Consider the following 24,033-nt stretch of genomic DNA (forward strand, 5'->3'; position numbering starts at 1 on the left):
ATCTGAGGAGGAATATCTTAGTATATCTCCCGAGGAAAAGCCCATGTTGGAAAAAAGGGATCTCCAACTATCTGACTCCGTGGTATTTTGTTGCATAAGGTAAGGTTTTTTGTTGCATAAGTTAAGTCTTTTCAATTATATTTTGGATGAAATTGGTATTGAATAGCTTTTGCTATTATTTGCAGGGCATTGGTGTCCTCTCTCACTCTCGATATCCGAAGAACCATATACATTGTTGATCCACTTCTCTCTGTGGGACTTTTTGCAAAATCTGGTTCTAATATTTCACCATTTTTTCGTAGCTTCGATAGTGTGAGAAATTACCACATCTTTTTCCCTTATGTAGAAAGGTATTTTTCTTTTACTGTAGAGGAGAATTTATGTTCATTTGCTTTCACCCTTCTACTCACCTCTTTTATGAATTTGCAGAGGGCATTGGAGTCTCATCTACATTAATTGTCTTTCAAGGGAAATTATCTTTATGAATTCTCTCAGCGGTGTTCACGGTCAAGCACGAATGTATGTTGGAAGAAAATTACTTACTTTAATTTCTTTTATAAATAATATTTTGAACTTACAAAGCTTCCTTTTGCAGTGCTGCTAGACTCGTTTCTACATTTTTGGATACAACATACGAGGATCTTGCTGATCCTCAAAGGCCGTATACTTTTCTTCTACAAGAAGTTCCATTGCAAAGCGATGCGCATTCTTGTGGATGGAGAGTTATCTCAAACATTTGCAGAACAGTGGATTCAAAGCTGTTACAAATAGAAGGAGTGAATGTAAGTTTATTTCATTTGATGTTTGTGTAACCCTTATCATGATGTCTTTTCACTAACTTATAACATTTATTCTTACAGTGTAGAGACTATCCTGAATCATATATTTGGTGGATAAGGGAGAGATGCATCGAGCTGATTCTAGACAAAGCAATCACACCGTATGATCCTGACTCCCCTCTTCCTCCCAAAACTTCAATGGCAAAGGGCACAAGCAAGGGAAAGGTCAAGGGAAAGGGTAAGGACAATGGTAATGGTAAAGACAAGGGCAAGGGAAAAGGCAATGGGACCACTGCTGCAGAGTCTAAGAAAAAAGGAATGCTAGTGCTCTCTCCTCTTAAATTTGATCCATCCCCTCTTAAGCCCCAAGAAAGGAGACTACCTGTAAAGGTCAAATTTTTTCAACAATCAAAGAAAGGCCCTGTGAGGAAAAATATCTTTGAAGAAATCGATAAAGAATGAAAATAGCAAACATAAGCTGATGCCAGGAGGCATATTCCACGGTGGATTCCGTGAGGTTTTACGGTGGATTCCGTAAACTTAGATGACCGGGGCTCATACGCAAAGAGGATTCTTTGTGCGAGAAGTTGATGGGGACGCCTGTCCTTTTCGGGCGTTTCATTAATTTAGTGTGTACATGGGTGATTCCATAGCGGGTGATTCCGCAAAATGCATATTAAATTAATAAACGTTTATGAGTTTAGAGTGCGCACTCGTAATAAATTAAGGTTAGGATTTATTTCTAACCAGTTGATTTATTTATGTAGCTGAAGACTGCTAGGTATTCACTTTTGTCGGTTTAATTGTGTTATTTTACTAACGATTGTGAATGCTTCAGTTGATGTGTAGAGATAGCAGCAGTGGCGGAGGAAAGCATTGGAGTCTAGCGGGTTTCTGACCTTTGGACTATATTTTGATAGGCGTCACGCCTATATTTTGTTATGTCTATAGAGACATCGATTATTTATTATTATTTTGTATGCGCTTATGCGCCTGGATATGTTATTTTTATTTGGACATTGAGATTGGGCGTGCCAGACTCTTTGGGCACCGTCCATTAGCTTTATTTTCCTATTTTTGGTAGAAAGCAAACTCAAAAGCTAAAAGCTTGTCATATTTTTGTAATTGGGCTATTTTTGAGCAAAAAGATTGGAAATATATATTAAATACATGCTTTGTGAAGCGCTCACACAAGGCATGGGGGAGATTCAACCCAATTTGTCTCTTGTCTCATGTCGTGCTTGCTTTTACATTGGTCTTTGTGCTAAAAAGTAGAGTACTTTGTTCTTGGGGACCTTTGGGAATTCACTACGTGAGCTACCTGCGTCCGATCTGCGCACCAGTGGTATCAGAGCGGAGCAGAGATCAAGGGCTTCCAATCGCTACCAATCTCGGGCGAAGGCGGAGCTCCAGGAACAAACGGCCTCTACAGTCAATCTCGTCGCGAACCGTCGATACAGGCAGACTTCTGGCGATCAAGAACCCCTATTTCTAGTGTCAGATCGCGAAGGACCACTCTCTGTCGGCGGAGGACCACTCCCTCAACTCCATCATCAAGTCGTGATAAAACAGTGAGAAAGCTCTAATCTTCTTTATTAAAAAGCTTAATTACAAGGCTTAAGAACTTAAGAGAAGCTTGATAAGCTTCAAAACGACAAATCGATCAGCAAGGGACACCTCCGAAAATTGCGCGCAGTGAAAACGGCCCCCCCCCCCCCCACGATCAGAAAAACGGCGGACTTACTTAAGCTTATTAAGCTTTAAGCTTAACTAATTAAGCTTAAATCCTTCTACTCTGCAAGTTCTACTGGGCAGACAAATCTGCAAACTCTCGGTCACGCACTCCAGAAGACAAGTTCCGTAAGTCACTTGGAATCAAGTCCCGCAAGTTCTGCAAGTCGGCTAAGTCCAGCAAGTCAACAACCCTGCAAGTCTGCTAAGTCTGCAACTCTGCAAGTCAGACTAAATCAGAACTGACTAGTGCTTAAAACTCCTAGAAGACTTGTTCGTTTGCAAAAACTCAGAACTGGAAAGTTGTTCGCAGCAAGCTGTTTTACCTATCTACAAGTTCGTTGAAGTACTTTCAGCAAACGGAGACAGAAATATTTCAGAATTTCTGAAAATTGAAGAAGAAAATACCCAAAAATACATAGCCTTGTAACCCCAAATTTGAGCTACGCTCATCCCGCTAACTGATTTTGAGTGAGAAAGGTTTGTTGAGTTTTACAGGATGACTACCCCACATATGGATGATCCTATGGCTGAAGACGATCTACCCGAGCCTACCATGGAACAAAAGCTGGATCTTATCATGTTGCAATTGGACGAAGAGCGAAGAGCTAGGCAAGTCTTGCAAGCGCAATTGACAAAGCTACAAGGAGCGTCCACTGACAAAGAAGAACCTCCAGCTTGAAGATCTGATTCGCCGTACCATCGACGCCACTCTTGAAGCACAAACCATTCGCAAGGAATCCAAGATAAGTAAACGAAGTTTCAAGTTTCGCACTTTCAATGGCATAAGAGAAGGAAAGACTGTTTTATCATTCATTAGCCAGTTTGATGACTATTTCCATAAGGAAACTTATCCTGAGAAAGATAAAATCAAGTGTGTTACTAATCATCTGATAGATAGAGCATCACTTTGGTGGACTGTAGTCCGCAAGAGTATAGAATGTCCTGCTACATGGGAAGATTTTAAGAAGAAGTTCATGCAAAATTTCCTTCCACCGCAATTTCATGAGAAGGCTATCAAGCAATGGGATTTACTTCAACAACGCGACCGTGAGCCTATACCACAGTATACAGAGCGTTTTTGGAATGCACTTTTACAGCTACGCATGCTTGAAGACGTACCAGAGACGACACATAAGCGGAAGTACATGTCTGGACTTCTTGGACATTACTACGCTGAGGTGAATATGTTCAAGCTTGCTACCCTTGAAGATGCCATCTCCTTAGCTCACGACACTGAAGATAAGTTACGTGGAAGAGATCGACGACCACAGCCATTCCAAGTAAACGGTAATTATGGATCTAAACAATTCAATTCAAATTTCAGAAGGTTTAATCCAGGTCGTTTCTCATCACCATCTTTCCGCAAGAATTGGCCTAAACCACCCGCATTACCATCCACTATCAATCCAAATCCTAAGCCTATCCAACAAGCAAATCCAAATATACCCAGACTTCCAGCCATTGCAAATAATGTGACCAAAGCCAAGCCCATCGTATGCTACAAGTGTCACCAGCTAGGCCATCTCGCAGCAAATTGTCATTCAAAGAAGCCATCAGCACATATCAACTACCTTGGAGCTATGGACAAAGACGAGCATGAGGATATGCCGGATTTCACTGAAGAAGAAGATGATCCTACTACTACTTCCGACACTTTACCAGGTATGCCTACTTTACATTCATTGTTGACTATGAAATGTATGGTGCATGGAAAAGAAAGAACTGTATTGCATGATGACGGTAGTACGCATGATTTTATTTCAGCAAAATTGGTAAAGGAATTGAAATTGCATACAGTACCTATGCACTATCGCATAAAAGCTGCATTTTTAGGCACTAGGTACAATGGCACACAAGAAGTTCAAGATTTAGAAATCCAAATTGGTCCATATATTGAAAGAAGAAATTTCTTAGTTGTCCCATTACAGTCTAGCGACATTATTCTAGGAATGCCATGGAGACACCAACATAATCCTAATATAGATTATTCCACACACACAATGAATATAAATTTTCAGGGAAAATCTATTATCTTATTTGGTATGCATGCATCTCATATGTTTCCATTGCTTTCGCATACTCAAGCAAAACGTGCACTACGCAAGAACACTAAATCATATCTCATTTGGGTGAATGAATTGCACGCAAAAGAAACTCATATGCACCCTAGGCATAAGGAATTTCTTGCATATTTTAAGGACTGTTTTGCAGAAGACCTACCACCAGGTTTACCTCCATCACGTCCAGAAGACCATAAGATTGACCTAATACCTGGCACACAACCACCTTGCAAAGCCCCATATAGGCACAATCAAATAGAGCAAAAAGAAATCCAGACTCAAGTAGAAGAATTACTAAATAGAGGTTTAATTCAACCTAGCAGTTCTCCATTCGGTGCACCTGTGCTCTTAGTCAAGAAAAAGAATAATACTTATCGGATGTGTATTGACTACCGAGCATTAAACAAGATCACTGTAAATAATAGGTATCCTATACCTAGAGTTGATGACCTTATGGACAAACTGCAAGGATCTTCTATATTTAGTAAAATTGACCTTAAGTCTGGATATCATCAGGTGAGGCTAGATAGATCCGACATATTTAATACTGCATTCAGGACACAGTTTGGCCATTACGAATTCTTAGTTATGCCATTCGGATTAACTAATGCACCTGCTACTTTCAGTAGAATGATGAACCGTATTTTTCTAAAATATCAATATTGTGTGATTGTTTTCTTTGATGATATTTTAGTGTTCAGTCAAAGTGAAAAAGAGCATTATGAGCATTTATCATTAGTTTTTCAATTACTGAAAGAAAATCAATTGTTTGCAAATCCTGACAAGAGTGAATTCTTTAAGACAGAAATAGAATATCTAGGTCATATTGTATCAGAAGAAGGAATAAAAGTTGATCCTAAGAAAATTGACGCAATATTGCATTGGCCTATTCCTAAAAATGTACATGAATTACGCTCATTCCTTGGTCTTGCTAGTTTCTATAGGAAGTTTGTACGTAATTTCTCATTACTTGCTTTACCACTGACCAAACTTCTTAAGAAAGGCATTGTTTATCAATGGACTGAAAACCAGCAGAAATCCTTTGATTTACTTAAACGTGCATTGACCAATGCCCCTGTCCTACAATTGCCTGACTTTAACAGACCATTCTTTCTAGTTGTGACCGATGCTAGCGGATCAGGAATAGGAGCCGTGCTAATGCAAGATAACCATCCAATAGCATATTCTAGTTCTAAGCTGAAACCCTCTGAGCTCAAATATTCCACCTATGACAAGGAACTCTTAGCAGTTGTTCAAGCATTGAAACAATGGAAGCATTATTTAATGGGTTCAGAATTCATGATAAAGACCGACCAGCAAAGCATTAGACATCTACTTAGCCAACCCCAAATTTCTGACCGTCATATCAAATGGGCTTCATTCATTCAAAGTTTCCATCCTATCATTCAATACCAACCTGGAAAAGAAAATGTAGTTGCTGATGCATTGAGTAGAAGACCTGCAATTTACAACATTTCTATCATATCTTTTGACTCTTTAATTGCTATGAAAGACACATATCACCAGGATATTACTTTTCATTCTGATTGGCAAAAATTAGTTCAAAATAATTTCATTCCTGTTGATTCATTATCATATAATGATGGATTTATGTTCTTTGAAAAGAGACTGTGTGTTACTATTCCATTCCGATCTTTTGTTTTAAATGAAATTCATTGTCCCCCATATCAAGGTCATAGAGGTATCATCTCTACATTACGCATGTTAACTGAAGATTTTTATTGGCCGCATATGGATGCAGATGTGTCTAATTTTGTTTCTGAATGTCTGATTTGTCAAAGAATAAAAAGACATCATGGTAAACAGTATGGGTTATTAATGCCTTTATCTATTCCATCTAAACCTTGGGAACATATATCTATGGATTTCATTACTGGATTACCAAATACTAAATCTAACCATGACATGATTTGGACAATTGTAGATAGATTTAGTAAGCAAGCATATTTCATTGCATGTAAGAAAACTTTAACAGCATCACAAGCAGCACAGTTATTTTTGAAAACTGTTTTTACTAACCATGGATTGCCGAAAGTGATTATTTCAGATAGAGATTCTAGATTTTGTAATAATTTCTGGATTACACTGTTTGCAAATCTAGGCACAAAGATTGATTTCTCATCTGCATTTCATCCAGAAACAAATGGACAAACAGAAGCCACAAATAGCACTATTTTAGATCTTTTACGTACATACACTATCTCTAAACCTCAAACATGGGATACTCATTTGCATTTATTACAGTTTGCTTACAATAATACACCGCACACATCTACAAAGAAAGCACCTTTTGAAGTTATTTATGGACATAGATTATCTACACCTGTTGCATCTTTGTCTAATAGAATACAAAGTGCCGATGATATTGCTGTTATGCATAACACTATTTTTGATGAGGTAAAGGATATGATTGCTAAAGCCCAACAATCATATACCAAACAAGCCAATAAGAAAAGACAAGCCATGAATTTCAAAATTGATGATTATGTTTGGCTTAGAATAGAAAAGCGTAGACTGCAAAGTGTAGATAGACATCCAATTGTCAAATTAGCCCCTAGATTCTACGGACCATTTAGAATCATTCATAAGATTAATGACAATGCATTCAAGTTAGAACTACCATCTCATTGGAAAATTCATAATACATTTCATATTAGTTTATTGAGACCATTTAGAGGACAATTACCTATCCACCCTGTCTATGAAAACCCACCTTTACTAGAAGAAGAGACTGAAATCCTTGAACCAGAAGCCATCATAGACACTGATTACATGACCACTAGAACTGGCCGAAGGTATTCTAGATATCTAGTGACATTTAAGAATCATCCTGTAGAAGAAGCACAATGGATGCACGCTAGAGACCTAAATGCTTTCCCCACTCTGTTAGCTCCACATTGAGCTAATAGCAATTGAGGTCAATTGCTATCCCACCCCGGGGGTATGATGCCAGGAGGCATATTCCACGGTGGATTCCGTAAACTTAGATGACCGAGGCTCATACGCAAAGAGGATTCTTTGTGCGAGAAGTTGATGGGGACGCCTGTCCTTTTCGGGCGTTTCATTAATTTAGTGTGTACATGGGTGATTCCATAGCGGGTGATTCCGCAAAATGCATATTAAATTAATAAACGTTTATGAGTTTAGAGTGCGCACTCGTAATAAATTAAGGTTAGGATTTATTTCTAACCAATTGATTTATTTATGTAGCTGAAGACTGCTAGGTATTCACTTTCGTCGGTTTAATTGTGTTATTTTACTAACGATTGTGAATGCTTCAGTTGATGTGTAGAGATAGCAGCAGTGGCGGAGGAAAGCATTGGAGTCTAGCGGGTTTCCGACCTTTGGACTATATTTTGATAGGCGTCACGCCTATATTTTGTTATGTCTATAGAGACATCGATTATTTATTATTATTTTGTATGCGCTTATGCGCCTGGATATGTTATTTTTATTTGGACATTGAGATTGGGCGTGCCAGACTCTTTGGGCACCGTCCATTAGCTTTATTTTCCTATTTTTGGTAGAAAGCAAACTCAAAAGCTAAAAGCTTGTCATATTTTTGTAATTGGGCTATTTTTGAGCAAAAAGATTGGAAATATATATTAAATACATGCTTTGTGAAGCGCTCACACAAGGCATGGGGGAGATTCAACCCAATTTGTCTCTTGTCTCATGTCGTGCTTGCTTTTACATTGGTCTTTGTGCTAAAAAGTAGAGTACTTTGTTCTTGGGGACCTTTGGGAATTCACTACGTGAGCTACCTGCGTCCGATCTGCGCACCATAAGCATACACGAGCCATTTTATTTTGGCTTTGTACATTTTTATGCAATTTTTGTACCTCATTGTGTAATGAAAATTTTCACTTGTAAATCGAATGTAATGTACATTTTATACACGAGCCTTATTATTTTGGCCTTGTACATTTTCATGCAATTTTTGTACCTCATTGTGTAATGAAAATTTTCACTTGTAAATCGGATGCAATGTACATTTTATTTATACACATTCGAAAGGCGACTTGCTTCACGATAGCTTATGAAGTTCCCATTAAAAAATATCTTGAGGATAGTCTGTTAAGATAAATTCCTGCCAAGTTTTCATTCTTAAGGTCCCAAACTCACAATTGTGGGAGACAAACAACTCGTACAAAAGAAAGAGCGCTCGGCTCTTTTACCAATTGTTACACCATTCACTTTGAACTTATATCTAGGGGATGTATTGTCTAGCAATTCCAAGGTATCCCTCACATCTTTCAGACTCCAATTGGAAGTAACACTCACCTTCTTTACTTCTTCATGCGGAAAAACGTGCACCACAAGTTTATATGTTGTGTTCTCTGTATCAGAATCCAAGGGAACCCAAATACCCAATCTTCGTTTGTATCGCCTGTAATCAAAGGCCAAAGCAAGATTTTGGCGAGGGATACTGTAAGCCAAAGCCAAGGATTGAGGGCATGCACTGCACCTCAAGATATCACCTTTATGATCGCACTCTCTAGATTTCCAATGCGTCCCTATAGTGTTGTCCAAATCCTCTTCCGAAAAGTTTCTACTTAACCAGGATACCTTCGTTCTTTGTAAATTTGCTGTTTTGAAGCAAGCGACGAAGATATGGAGGGGTACAAACCATGATAAACGTATTCTTCGTGAGATCCTTCCAGCTGTCATGGACTTTTTAATATCCTGAGATATTTTGAATTTGAAACTCTGCACTGTTACCTTGTCAGGAATCTCCCAATTTAGAGATGAAAGACTTGGCAATGGCAAATCTTCGATATTCCCATACCTATCCGCTTTAGAGGGAACCACATACTATGCATAATATATAAAAACCTTGCATTCACTATAAAAAGACACAGTTTGATCGGCATAAATAATGTCTGCCAATACCTTATGAATGGCATGGAAAGTCCCACTTAGGCTTTCCACAGGTTGCCATTCAATACTTGTTGACGGAAAGATATCTACAATGACGAACCGTTTGTTAGAACTTGCATAAATGGAAAAGAATTATATACGTTATTCAACTTATAACTTACAATGTGTTTGTTGGGGAACACGTTCGTTTGGAGGCAAGTGCATATCCTTGACCATGTAAACATGTTGCACCTTGACAAACCAGCCTTCGGGCATAATTTTGAAGGCAATGATACGCCCCTTCCAGTGATGTTTTATATCTTCTCGTTTTCTTCTTTTCACCTTATGGGAGCCCTTGCAAGATGGCAGCATGGTAACCCAATCATTTACAGCAAAGGTTTTGGGCTCAAAATTTCCATCTACTCCCTGGCTATAGACTGTGCAAGAGTGTATTAAACGAGAAGGGCGCCTGGAGGAAGCCATGAAAAGAATGAAAGCGCAGAGAAAGAAGCTCAAAGAGGGGTGAATGAACTAAAAAGTAGCGCCAAGAACCCAAATGAGTATGTATTGGGCGCCAAAAACAATATTGAAAGATCTCCCGACTTTCAAAAAACTCATTATTAATTTCATCACATCTCTGTCATGTATTTTGTCAGATTTGTAAGTAAATAACGTCTTTGGGACTCCAAAACATGTCAGACTTTAGGGGTTTTGGCTAAAAAAGAAGAGAGAATCACGAAATGGACTCCACTATCTCTAAAAAAGAGGAGACAAGAATACCATATTCTTGCACACGTGGCGAACTCTCTTTGGCCCTTTCCTTAATCCCGTGATTAACGAAAGTGCATTTTTTGAAGCGTTTTTGGCCCTAATGTCTCATACAATCCATGCTCAATGTCATTAATGTCGGACCCATGGTCAAGGAAAGCAACACAAGGAGATTTACACTCCCCTTTTTTCACTACCATTTTAGTGGTAGCCCTTGTCCAGTGATTTCTTGTGTATTGACTTCAAGGAATAAATCTTGGAGTCTCTTCCCCATATTATTACACTTTCCTTACTCCACCATGCATATTGCTACAAGACAATGCATTTTCAACCTCTTTCTTCTCTTTTCCACATGTTGTCCCCACTGATTAGCAACATTCTATATAGATAAACGAGCACTTACATCATGCTCATATTCAACCCCTCAAATACCCAACAAACTAGTTTCCTCTTCAAATTGCAGCAATGCACTAGTGGTATCACCAAGAAATTGACACTTCCTTTTAATTATCTCAATGATTTGTCATGAAATTCCTACTTGGCAATGCCAAGCATCTCTCCCAAGGTAAATTTCACCCGACTCTTTAAAATTTGTTCTTAAATAACCTTCTTAAGATCCGTGGTTGTCTCAATATCAGAGTACAGCTTATATCTCAATTGCTTACCCTTCTTTTTGCCCTCTTATTTGCTATCCTATTTCTGCTCCTGCCCAACCTCTTCCATAACAGGCTAATCCACACTTCTTCTTGTCACTCTCTTAGATGTCCTTGCATTATCTTCATCTCTCTTCCATTTCTCTTCCACAAGTACATCCGTGTTTTGCACCTTTGCTAAATATGCATACATTGAATATGCACTATCGCTGACTCGCTAGAAGAAAGAGGGGGTGTTAGAGATGCATCAAAAAATGACGGGCCAAAGTGTCACTTATGTGAAGCCCATTTTTTTAAAATTTTAATTTTTGGTAGGTGTTGCTTAAGTGATGTTCAAAGTGTCGTATAAGCGACACAATTTTATGTTGTCGAAGGGTTTTCGAAAGCAAAGTCGTGATCACAGAGGACCTTGACTAATTTCAGGATAGAAGATCAATCATACGAATAAGCAAGATGAGAGGATTTGTGAGCAGTAATAGATCTGCCAAGCTCCCAACTACATGGTCTTCACCAATCCTTTTGGGTTCTTCCTCTAGTAATACGTAAAGAGCTACTACCTCTACAAGCGTAGCACCTTCCTCCCCATCAGCATTAGCAACATTTCAAGCGCATGGCATGTTTTCGCCCTGTTAAACCAGTACATTCCATTGTAAATCGCAAAAAGACATCTTGGACATGTGATTATGGGGAGCATCTTCCATGGAAAAGTCGGTTAATCCTTCAAATTTCATGAAAGCATTACAATATGAATGGATTATGGCATCCGCACATGGCTCTTGTAAGTTTCGCAAAGCTGATTAATACTGGACGTCACAAACTCCAACATACATGAGAATGCGGGAAATAGTTGGCCTTCCAGCCTTCTTGAAGAGGTTTAGTACTAAATGTTAATCTGAGAAACATCTGTAGGTGCTAGATGCGACCCAATATGGAACTCTAATTTGCATGACACTGCATGGTCAAACGAGCAATTGCATCAAGGATATTATATTCTCCTCTGTTGGCTACTTTGTGGTGATATTCTTTGTAAAATAGGCTGGCAAGAAAAGGGAATGACTGGCAAATCCAATTTACAAGAATCTCTTTCGCACCATTGTACTGGATCAACTCCAAGTCTATGGTGATCCCCTCTCCCACATCAAAAACCTTTGAATCTTGCATGATAAACTCTGATCACCTCTGACACTGCATTTGCTTCTAAACAACTTCCCAAATCTTGCATGATGATGCATCCAAATCAATGTAGTACGTTGATTGACACTGCTATTCAGACTGAACAACCTCCATAATCCTTTTAGCCTCCCCTATGCTGACCAGCCTATGGAGGACTCTAATGTGAGATCTGGAGTACTCACCCAAAAGTAAACTTGTAGTTAGGAAGTAATGTTCACTCAGCTGCAATGGCCCTTTCCACCTTTTGCAAAATGATATAGATTGCCCAAGTCAATACACTGGTTCCAAATCTACAGCAGCAGGTCTAAATAAGTGACCCCTTTTCCACTGTGTCAGGAACACCTGAAAGTTATTGCCAACCATGTCAAAGTTTCCTTCTCTAGTGTAGAATTTCACAGCAAAACCGCGTCTCAGGACTGCCCCGCTCATGAATCACAGTTGAAAACCTGGCAATTAATGGTGTCTGCACACCAGGAGCACATAGGAAATCTGCACATGTGAGGTGTGAAATATCATGAGTCACTTCAAAGAAGCCCTTTGCGCTGGCACCTCTGGCATGGACAACACATTCAAGAATCCTCTCACGGTCAAACTGAGCAAGCTTTTCAACTAGGTGATAGTCCTCCAAAAGAATAGGACCTCTAGCGCCGACAGTCAAGGATGAATTGTTGTTCCATACTGGAGCACCGGAGTTTGTGGTGAAGAAGGGGGAGTTGTAAGCACTGGACGGGCGGAACTTGTAGGGGTCCATGGTGACAATGCTGTGACAGATTGGAATATTGCACACTGCAGAGCTGGAGATTGAACTCATCAAGCTAGTTATGAAGTTCCAGCATAGTCCACTGAATCTCGTGTTCACCTCCAGAATGTGCATCATAGCGCTTGGTACCAACAGCATCAATCTCATCAATGAAAACTATTGATGGGGAAAGGTCATCGGCAACTCTAAAAAACTCTCTGACTAGCTTTGGTCCATCTCCAAGGCACTTCTGTATAAGTTCACTACCAACAACACGTAGGAATGTAGCTAACGTAGAATTTGCAATAGCCTTCATGCGTCTCTCTCTCAATGCCATCCATCCTGATTCTATGCATATTGCTTTGATATCAACTCCCCCTCTGTTTTGCCGTTCGTTGCTTTTTCTTTCGACTCCTTTATTACTGCGAACACCACGTTTCAAAATAGTGTTTCCCCCCCATTCACGCCAGGATCCATCATACACAGCAACATCATTGCAACCAAGGCGATGCAGTGCCAATGCTAAAACACAAACACTTGCCCCAGTACCACAAGATGTAACAATTGGAGAACTCAGATCCACCCCTACTTCCTTGACCTTGTTTTCTAACTCCTCCTGTCTTAGTAGTGTTGCACCATCCTTGAGAACTTCATTAAAGGGCACACACTTGCTTCCCGGAATATGACCTCCCCTGATACCTTTCCGTGGCTCTGGCATGACACCCTCCAATCTAGCCTTGCTGCGTGCATCTATAAACTCTCGGTTTTTCTCCTCTATGTTGCATTTCACTTATTCTAGTGACCACACAAGATGCGGTCAAAATTTTGCTTTGAAAGTTTGAGCATCAACCTATCATGGTTGTGAGGATATGTTGGTAGCTCACTCATGTAACTTTTATAAGTCAATAATTGCATCCTCATTATACGTATTCTCATCCCATTGTCCACGAAAAAACTTTTGGATCCAAAGAAGTGGCCACATCTTCAGCTTCTATCATAGATAAAGACATGGATTTTCTCATAGTGAAGAAGATGCTTGAGCCAATATCCATGCTTATAGGTGGAGATTTGCATTGCCAATTTGTGCTAACAATTGAAAATAAAGCCAGCAATCATGGAACTCCATGAGACCAAATCTCGCTTTGACAAGGCAACAAACACTGAATAAGCGTCTTCAACACTCCGACACTTGGCATTCATGCCAACTAGAGCATTACAGATAAGTTCCTCTTGCTCCAACCCCCTCTCCACTATACTGCCCACACAGAACAAAAATGCAAACACAACAACTAAATATGTACAAAGTAAAAAATGTCACACACACAACTTTTTGGTGGATTCCACACCTCGGATGCGCAACAGTACGACAATGTCCCAAATGTAACTTAATTGCGATGCGTTAAGAGACCTTTGCAATATGGATGGCATCAATTAAGCGATGGCATCGCTTTTATAAATATTAATTTCTTCATGGACTATTGGGTCATTTCCCAACCCAAAGAGAGAGAGAGAGAGATCTTCTTACTTCATCCATGCCAAGCATGATGAGCGTCGCCCCAAATACATCGCACCGAGTCGCCTGCTGAGCACCTCAAAAACATTCCAAGTAAGCGCCTTCTCACATATATGTATACATAGCACAAATACTCATATATGTACTCATATATACACATTGATGCAAATATTCAGTTGTTGATTTACATTATGTCACTTACACCCATATGTATTGACAAATTTTAACCATATACCCACCGGGCTCCTTCTATAACAATATATACTTTGGATATGATTATTTCAAATTGATACATTCTAACATAATGATTGTGGATTCATATATGCTTATATTGTCAAATCATCCCCAAGTGTCAAATTATAACCGTAAAGCACATGAGAGTGTCAAATCAGCCCCAAGTGTGACTTAGACAAAACATGAGAGTGATACCTTCTAACAATGAGCATCTCCAAGAGCATACACATCTAGTATGCATCCCAAACATAGGCATAGACATATCACAAGTTTTCATCCATATTCAACACTTGCATACACGAATGTAGGGCTATATAATAGATGTACTCAAATTATACAATTCACTATAGTGCAGAAATCCATATGCATTTGCTCCTATACAATGGTTTGCTATAGATGTGGCAACAACCTACTATGTAGAAATTTATTAATTTGATATAACTAATAAGTATCGAGAATCTTAAGACCTCGGGTTAGACTACTTGATCATATAGTTCTATGATATGCAAAAGCCATGTTTTTAATCCAAAAAAATACAAAAACAAGATTAATTATCTATTTTTTCTTTATGAATATCAACCAAAACCTAGCTCCTCAAGCTCTTGGAAAAGCTCAAGAGCAATCCTTGAGCTTAGGATTTTACTCCCAACTCTTCTAGCCATGAAATCTATGCACACATAATTTTGAAAGTGAAATTTCAAACACTCAAGCATGCAAGCTCTCAAACATGTTATGCACTCTATGGTATTGAACTCAACACCTAGCTCACTCAAGCTTCACTAGCCACAAAAAACTCTATGCATATGCCCTATCCAAAAACATTGCAACATACTATGGTCGAACACCCTAAGACCCATCACCTAATACCAATTGAAGAGAGAGAGAGAGAGAGAGAGAGAGAGAGAGAGAGAGAGAGAGAGAGAGAGAGATTGTGTGAACACACACACACACACACACACACACACATCATAGTTTTCGGCATATGGTGAGTATAGTACGCCTATTGAACACCTAGGATTTTGGCATATGGTCCTAAAAATATGGTCACTTTTAAAAACATGTAAAATCATAATCTAAGAGTATGGGAAGATAGCCTTGATCAAGGGAAGTCCTTTGGCACATGAAACATAATTAAAATTCCATTACATGAGTGAATAAAACCATGTGTACACCATGGAAGGCGGATGGTGGTCGTGCATCTTTTATCCTCTCTTATTAGCAATGAGGGTCTCTGTTGTTCATGTAGTGGTAGAGTTTAGACTTTTTTTCAGCATTTGTCTACCTAGCTATGAGAACACCTGATGGCTCTTCTCTAAAGAAGCATTCCAAAGTTTAATACTTAGCCTTGACATTTTTTAACATCCTTTGGTATCGAATATTAATCCTGATGTTAGGAATTTTCCTTTAAGTGTATTTCTCAGTTAAGATCCTTTCTACCCCATGCTAGCTTTGGCACTCTATGCTTATACTCTTTCAAATGCAAGTATTTTAGATCACTCCATCTCAATAATCATAACCAAATGGCATAGATGCTTTAACAAAATATCCCTACACAAGCATAACAGCCTTGTCACTAATGGATGTCCCTTAAGTGGCATTGATTCTAAAGCACATAGTAACTAGCCTGACCTGCCTTAAGTTTGGCTTTGATGCATTTTCCCCACCTATGGTTTACAGGTACATCTATATTAAGATATTTTAAGTTGTGCTACCTTCAAATTTGGTTTCATGTATATAGTATGGCTATTGGATTGTCTTTGCTAGCTTCATTATTCTTGGTTGCATTTACAAAAGGCCACTCTCCTCACGAAAAAAAATTGAGTTAATGTAGGAGATGCTGCATGGTGGTACAATCATGCACAAAAAGGACCATAGCATCTGCATATAGCAAAAGGAGATCATTTGGTTTCTCAATCATGGATCAAAAATACTCTCTTCCTATGCTACTAAGTTTATGAAATTTTCCAATTGATCTATGCAAAGACTAGAAAGTATATAATAAGGAATATCCTTGCTTAACCCCTAGTGAAAGAATCAAACACTTGAGTCCCTCCCATTAAATGAAAACTCACTTTTTCATATAATCTTGCTATCTCCACTCTATAATATTCTGATATTCTCAATAGCTCCACATCCTTTCCCAGTACAATCAAACATTGAGTCCCTCTCTTTAAACAAGGCACATTAGAGTCCAACTCCTCTAATGATAAATCGCTTACTCGTACACTCTTGCTATTGCCAATACATAATCTTTTGGTATTCTCAACTGTTCCATCCTTTCCCAATAAAATCCACGTGATAATCCTTAATGCAAGCTAGGACATCCTTAACATATGCCAGTGCTCCATCAAGTGGCATATCTGCCTAAGGATTCATTCAAATCGCATATATGGCTAGAGTTGACTTGCTAGGCCCAAACTCTACTTTCATATCAATGCCATAAATCAAATGACAAAGCCAAGAGTCTGTAGCATACCTCTGTAAAACCTTTGCTCATCAAAAGGCTGGTAGCTTTCTCACATCTGATTCCACCAGTACAATACATGGCCACTTTTTGAGGGAGCTTATGGGGGAGTACTGAGTCTTCATCAGCCGCATGAGAAGAATCATTTTCCTTCATAAGATGGTCTTCTATCCAATTAGGAAACTCTCTAAAGGAATCACTTTCAGGGTCCACGACTCCTTTGGACTTTCCTATTCGGATCTCATACAAGTTTCTAAAATCTACCACCTCCTATAGTTGTATTGATTTTGCAGCAAAAAAATAAAAATAAAAACTTTTTAAAAAACTTTGGTGAGCTGTGGTCGTTCGTACGAAATTCCGTATGTCAACCACCGCCTATTCCCAATGGCGGTGGACTGCCTACGCCTACAACTATGATATATACATGTGTATATATATATTTACACACACACATACATACATACATACATACATACATACATACATACATACATACATACATACATACATACATACATACATACATACATACATACATATATTGTCTCATAATAAATGATAGCCGACTATGAACATGCAACCTCAAATCAGTAAGTAGTAAGAAAATGTCATATCAGCATCTTCAATAAGTAGGATACATGGGTATAAGGTGAGAGGTAAAGAGTGAGGCTTGCTCATAAGGAGAAAATTAGATCACCCTCCCCCATTGTTAGTGGCTTTTGTCTGTCTTGTGTAATGATGAGAGAGAGAGAAAGAGAGATATATATATCTAAGGGGGGAGAGAGAAAGAGGGTGGATAGATAAAATGAAATATTGATGTCTCCAATAGGAAACAAATGTTATTGTCCTAGTGTGATAGCACCAAGTTTTGAGAAGTATTATAAATGAAGGATCTAGTTTCTAGTAAGCTTTGACCTAGCAATTCAGTGGGGACACTAATACTAATGAGGTTTTAGTTTCAACCAACAATGTGAAAAGGAAAAATGAGAATAATGCAAAATGGATGGACCCCTTACAACCCTACTAGATGGGCCAATGATTGTTTTTTCTTAGCCAATGCTTGATGTGGGTGAATCCAAGTTAATAGGAAATTTCTTGCCACCTACAAGTGATTGATTTTCTTGCATGTGATGAGGACTCCAAGATGGGCTCCCATCTTGTACGATGAACCTTTCGAGGACTCAGAAAGAGGGAGTTAAGTAAACTTCTTTCCATTCTACTTGAGAAGAGGGTTGCAACATACTAGGTTTTTTCCACTCACTTCTAATCCATCCCATGGTTCTAAGATTGGATATGAGTTGACAAATTATTGTCATATCCACCTGAAAGTGAACATGATTACCTGGAATAGGATAGTGTCCTCATTGCCACATGACATGTTACTTTTTTTTTTGCTTATATTAATGTGTTACTTTTTTTTGTTTTTGAAAACAAGTCGCCTACATATATGACTTCTTCTAGGACGACATGTGTGTTGATCGCTTTGAGGACTATCTTGCGGGTGAGTGGCATCCCCAGAGAGCAGATAGCAAAGGATTGGTGAGATTATGAATGCCTCCCTGACACAGAGCTGGAGGTGATGATATTTTTCCTCCATCAGATGTTGAGGCAAGTTTTCCTTGATGAGGGCTCTTCTCAAGAGCCACATGTAGGGTGAGGTTCAGGAGGAGGATACAGCTGTCGATCACCTCTTACGTAGGGAATGAAGTGTTTTATTATTTATATAATAATTTTAGGGTCGAAATTCTAACTTGTTGATGCTACTAGCAATTCCCTTCCAGACACTACCCAGCCCACTGGGTGATGGGGTTGTGACTCAACAGGAGATTGAGACACTATTAGATAACTTGCCCCTCTATTTTAGGTTAGCATGAGGTCCTATGAATGTATGGCTAATTATCATGTGTTGTTTCTTACTTGTAGCGAGCCTCCACGACGGTGATCCCAGACCTTTGCCACCCCATGTTTGTCTGTAGGGATGCCTGTATATGCGACGGCTTACACTCTTGCTATTGCCAATACATAATCTTTTGGTATTCTCAACTGTTCCATCCTTTCCCAGTAAAATCCACATGATAATCCTTAATGCAAGCTAGGACATCCTTAACATATGCCAATGCTCCATCAAGTGACATATCTGCCTAAGGATTCATTCAAATCGCATATATGGCTAGAGTTGACTTGCTAGGCCCAAACTCTACTTTCATATCAATGCCATAAATCAAATGACAAAAACAAGAGTCTGCAGCATACCTCTGTAAAAACCTTTGATCATCAAAAGGCTGGTAGCTTTTTGATTCCACGAGTACAATACATGGCCACTTTTTGAGGGACCTTTTGGGAAAGTACCGAGTCTTCATTAGTTGCCTAAAAAGAATCATTTTCCTTCACGAGATGATCTTCTATCCAAGTAGGAAACTCTCTAAAGGAATCACTCTCAGGGTCCACAACTCCTTTAAACTTTCATATTTGAATCTCAAATGAGTTCCTAACATGTACAAACTTGTATACTTGTATTGATTTTGTAGCAAAAAAAGTTTTTTTTTAAAAAAAATCGGTGAGCCCCTGACCACGATCATTCTGTATAGAATTTTGTACACCAATCATCTCCTATTCCTATGACGATGGACAGCGTATGCCTGCAACTATGATATATATATGTGTGTGTATGTATGTGTGTGTGTGTATGTGTGTGTGTACATGTGCATATATATCCATGTTTATATATATCTGTGTGTGTGTGTGTGTATACATATATGTATATATATATACATATGTATGTATGTACACACACACATACACACACACACACACACACATATTTGTATATGTAGATACATACATAGACACATACATACATACATACATATATACATACACATATTGTCTCATAATAAATGATAGCCAACTATCAACAAGCAAACACAAAACATTAAGTAGTAAGAAAATGTCATATCAACATCTTCAATAAGTAGGATACATGGGTATAAGGTGAGAGGTAAAGAGTGAGGCTTGCTCGTAAGAAGAAAGTTAGATCACCCCATAAACGTTTGCATAGGTTATTGAAGAGTATTATTTGTCTCGCCCATTGTTAGTGGCTTTTGTTTGTCTTTTGTAATGATGAGATAAAGAAAGAGAGAGATATATATATCTAAGGGGAGAGAGAGAAAGGGGGGGAGAGATAAAATGAAATATTGATGTCTCCAGTAGACAGAAGTTAAATATGAGACAAATGTTATTGTCCTAGTGTGATAGCACAAATTTTGAGAATTATTATAAATGAAGGATCTACATTCTAGTAAGCTTTGACCTAGCAATTCAGTGGGCACACTAATACTAATGAGGTTTTAGGTTCAACCCACAATGTGAAAAGGAAAAAGGAGAATAATGCAAAATGGATGGACCCCTCACAACCCTAATAGATGGGCCATTGGTTGTTTTTTGTTAGCCAATGTTTGATGTGGGTGAATCCAAGTTAATAGGCATTTTCTTGCCACATACAAGTGATTGATTTTCTTGCATGCGATGAGGACTCCAAGATGGGCTCCCCATCTTGTACAATGTACCTTTTGAGGACTCAAAAAGAGGGAGGTAAGTAAACTTCTTTCCATTCTACTTGTTGAGAAGTGGGCTACAACATAGTAGGCTTTTTTCACTCACTTCTAATCCATATCATAGTTCTAAGATTGGATTGAGTTGACAAATTATTGTCATATCCACTTGAAAGTGAACATGAATACTTGGAATAGCATTGTGTCCTCATTGCCACATGATGTGTTACTTTTTTTTTACTTATATTGTTGTGTTACTTTCTTTTTTTGTTTTTGAAAAGAGATTGTATACATACATGGCTTCTTCTAGGATGACTAGTTTGTTGATCACTTTGAGGACTATCTTGCACGCGACTAGCATCCATAGAGAGCAGATAGTAGAGGATTGGCCAGATTATGAGCACCTCCCTAATGCCGAGCTAGAGGTGACGATAGTTTGCCTCCAAATGTTGAGGCCAGTTCACCTTAATGAGGGCTCTTTTTGAGAGCCACATGCAGAACACGGTGCAAGAGGAGCGTACAAGTATTGATCACCTCATACATAGGGAATAAAGTGTTTTCAATTTTATATAATAAGTTTAGGGACCAAATTCTAACTCATCGATGTTATTAGGACTCTTCTTCCAAACACTACCCAGCCCACTGGGTGATGGGGTTATGACTCAACAGGAGCTTGAGATAGGGTTAGATAACTTTCCCCTCTGTTTTACGTTAGCATGAGGTCTTATGAACGTATGACTAATTATCTTGTGTTGTTTCTTATTGTGAGCCTCCACGACGGCGATCTCAGACCTCTACATCCCCATCTACATTTGTAGCGATGCTTGGATCTATGGCAACTTAGACTCTTGCTATTGCCAATATATAATCTTTTGGTATTCTCAATTGTTCCATCCTTTCCCAGTAAAATCCACATGATAATCCTTAATGCAAGCTAGGACATCCTTATCATATGCTAGTGTTCCATCAAGTCACATATCTACCTAAGGATTCATTCAAGTCGCATATATGGCCTGAGTTGACTTGCTAGGCCCAAACTCTGCTTTCATATCAATGCCATAAACCAAATGATAGAAACAAGAGTCTGGAACATACCTCTATAAAACCTTTTCTCATGGAAAGACCGGTAGTTTTCTCACATTTGATTCCACTAGCACAATACATGGCCACTTTTTAAGGAACCTTATGGGGGAGTACCGAGTCTTCATCAGTTATGTGAGAAGCATCCTTTTCCTTCAGGAGATGATCTTGTATCCAAGTAGGAAATTCTCTAAAAGGATTTGCTCTTAGAGTCCATGGCTCCTTTGAACTTTCATATTTGGATCTCATATGAGTTCCTAGCATCTAGAAACTCCTATAGTTGTATTGGTTTTGCAAAAAAACAAAAATAAAAAAAATCAGTGAGCCTAATCGTGGTCGTTCCGTATGACGTTCCATATGGAATTCTGTATGTCAACCGCCACCCATTCCTATGGTGGTGGATGGCATACACTTACAACTAGACATCCTTAACATATGCGAGGGTTACATCAAGTCACATATCGGCCAAAGGATTCATTCAAGTCGCATATATGGCTAGGGTTGACTTGCTAGGCATGAACTCTACTTTGATATCAATGCCATAAAGCAAATGATAGAAACAAGAGTCTCGAGCATACCTCTGTAAAACCATTTCTCATGAAAAGGTTGGTAGCTTTCTCACATTTCATTCCACTAGTACAATACATGGCCACTTTTTGAGGGACCTTATGGGGGAGTATTGAGTCTTCATCAGCTGTGTAAGAAGCATCCTTTTCCTTCATGAGACGATCTTCTATCCAAGTAGGAAACTCTCTAAAGGATTCCCTCTCAGGGTCCATGGATCCTTTGAACTTTCCTATTTGGATCTCATATGAGTTCCTAACGTCTAGAAACTCTTGTAACTATGTTGCTTTGTAGCAAAACAATAAATTTTTTTTAAAAAAATCGGTGAGCTTGACCATGGTCGTTCCGTACGACGTTCCCTATGGAATTCTGAATGCCAACTTTCTCCTATTTCCACAACGGTGGATGGCATACACCTACAACTATGATATATATATGTGTGTGTGTGTCTATGTGTGTGTGTGTGTGTGTGTGTGTGTGTGTGTGTGTGTGTGTGTGTGTGTATACATACATACATACATACATACATACATACATACATACACATATTGTCTCATAATAAATGATAGTCGACTATCAACAAGCAACCTCAAATCAGAGTAGTAAGAAAATGTCATATCAACATCTTCAATAAGTAGGATACATGGGTATAAGGCAAGAGGTAAAGAGTGAGGCTTACTAAAAAGGAGAAAATTAGATCACCCCATAAACTTTTGCCTAGCTTAGTAAAGAATATTATCAATATCCTCCATTGTTAGTGGCTTTTGTCTATCTTGTGTAATGATGAGAGAGAGAAAGAGAGAGATATATATATCTAAGGGGAGAGAGATAAAGAGGGGAGAGAGATAGAATGAAATATTGAAGTCTCCAATAGACTGAAGTAAAATATGAGACAAATGTTATTGTCCTAGTGTGATAGCACCAAAATTTGAGAAGTATTATAAATGAAGGTTCTACATTCTAGTAAGCTTCCTCAAGGACGACTAGTTTGTTGATCGCTTGGAGGACTATCTTGCGGGTGAGTGGCATCCCCAGAGAGCAAATAGCAGAGGATTAGCCAAATTATGAACGCATCCCCGATGCGGAGCTGGAGGTGACAATAGTTTGCCTCCATCAGATGTTGAGGCCAATTTGCCCTGTTGAGGGCTCTTCTCGGGAGCCACATGCGGGAGGAGGTGCATGAGGAGCATAAAGGTGTCGATCACCTCTTACATAGGGAATAAAGTGTTTTATATTTTATATAGTAAGTTTAGGGTCCAAATTCTAGCTCATCGATGCTACTAGGACTCCCCTTCCAGACACTACCCAGACACTACCCAGCCCACTGGGTGATGGGGTTATGACTCAACAGGAGATTGAGACACGGTTAGATAACTTTACCCTCTATTTTAGGTTAGCATGAGGTCCTATGAATGTATGACCAATTATCTTGTGTTGTTTCTCACTTGTAGCGAGTCTCCACGATGACCATCTCCAACTTCTACCACCCCATCTACGTCTATAGCGATGCGGGCATTTGCAAGGGCTTACACTCTTACTATTGCCAATATATAATCTTTTGGTATTCTCAACTGCTCCGTCCTTTCCCAGTAAAATCCACATGATAATCCATTAATGCAAGCTAGGACATCCTTAACATATGCCAGTGTTCCATCAGGTCACATATCTGCCTAAGGATTCATTGAGTCGAATATATGAGTAGGGTTGACTTGCTAGGCCTGAACTTTGCTTTCATATCAATTCCATAAACCAAATGATAGAAACAAGAGTCTGGAGCATACCTCTGTAAAACCTTTGCTCATCAAAAAGGGTGGTAGCTTTCTCACATCTGATTCCACCA

The 24,033-nt window shown here is 38.9% G+C and overlaps 1 protein-coding gene and 1 pseudogene across 1 annotated transcript in view; both read right to left on the minus strand.

Moving 5' to 3' along the window:
• Positions 1 to 12,036, minus strand: part of LOC148037586 (uncharacterized) — a 29,361-nt gene extending 17,325 nt beyond the window's left edge. Inside the window, exon 1 of the mRNA XM_087677124.1 lies at positions 11,950 to 12,036. Coding sequence (XP_087533250.1) covers positions 11,950 to 12,036 — 87 coding nt within the window. The remainder of the gene's footprint in view (positions 1 to 11,949) is intronic.
• A 391-nt stretch (positions 12,037 to 12,427) lies between these two features.
• Positions 12,428 to 12,820, minus strand: LOC148037587 (catalase pseudogene; annotated as a pseudogene).
• Positions 12,821 to 24,033: the final 11,213 nt, after the last annotated feature.

Source organism: Lygodium microphyllum, chromosome 4 (genome assembly GCF_053477565.2).
Source record: "Lygodium microphyllum isolate KBCC chromosome 4, Lygodium_microphyllum_v1.1.10, whole genome shotgun sequence".
Taxonomy (NCBI): domain Eukaryota; kingdom Viridiplantae; phylum Streptophyta; class Polypodiopsida; order Schizaeales; family Lygodiaceae; genus Lygodium; species Lygodium microphyllum.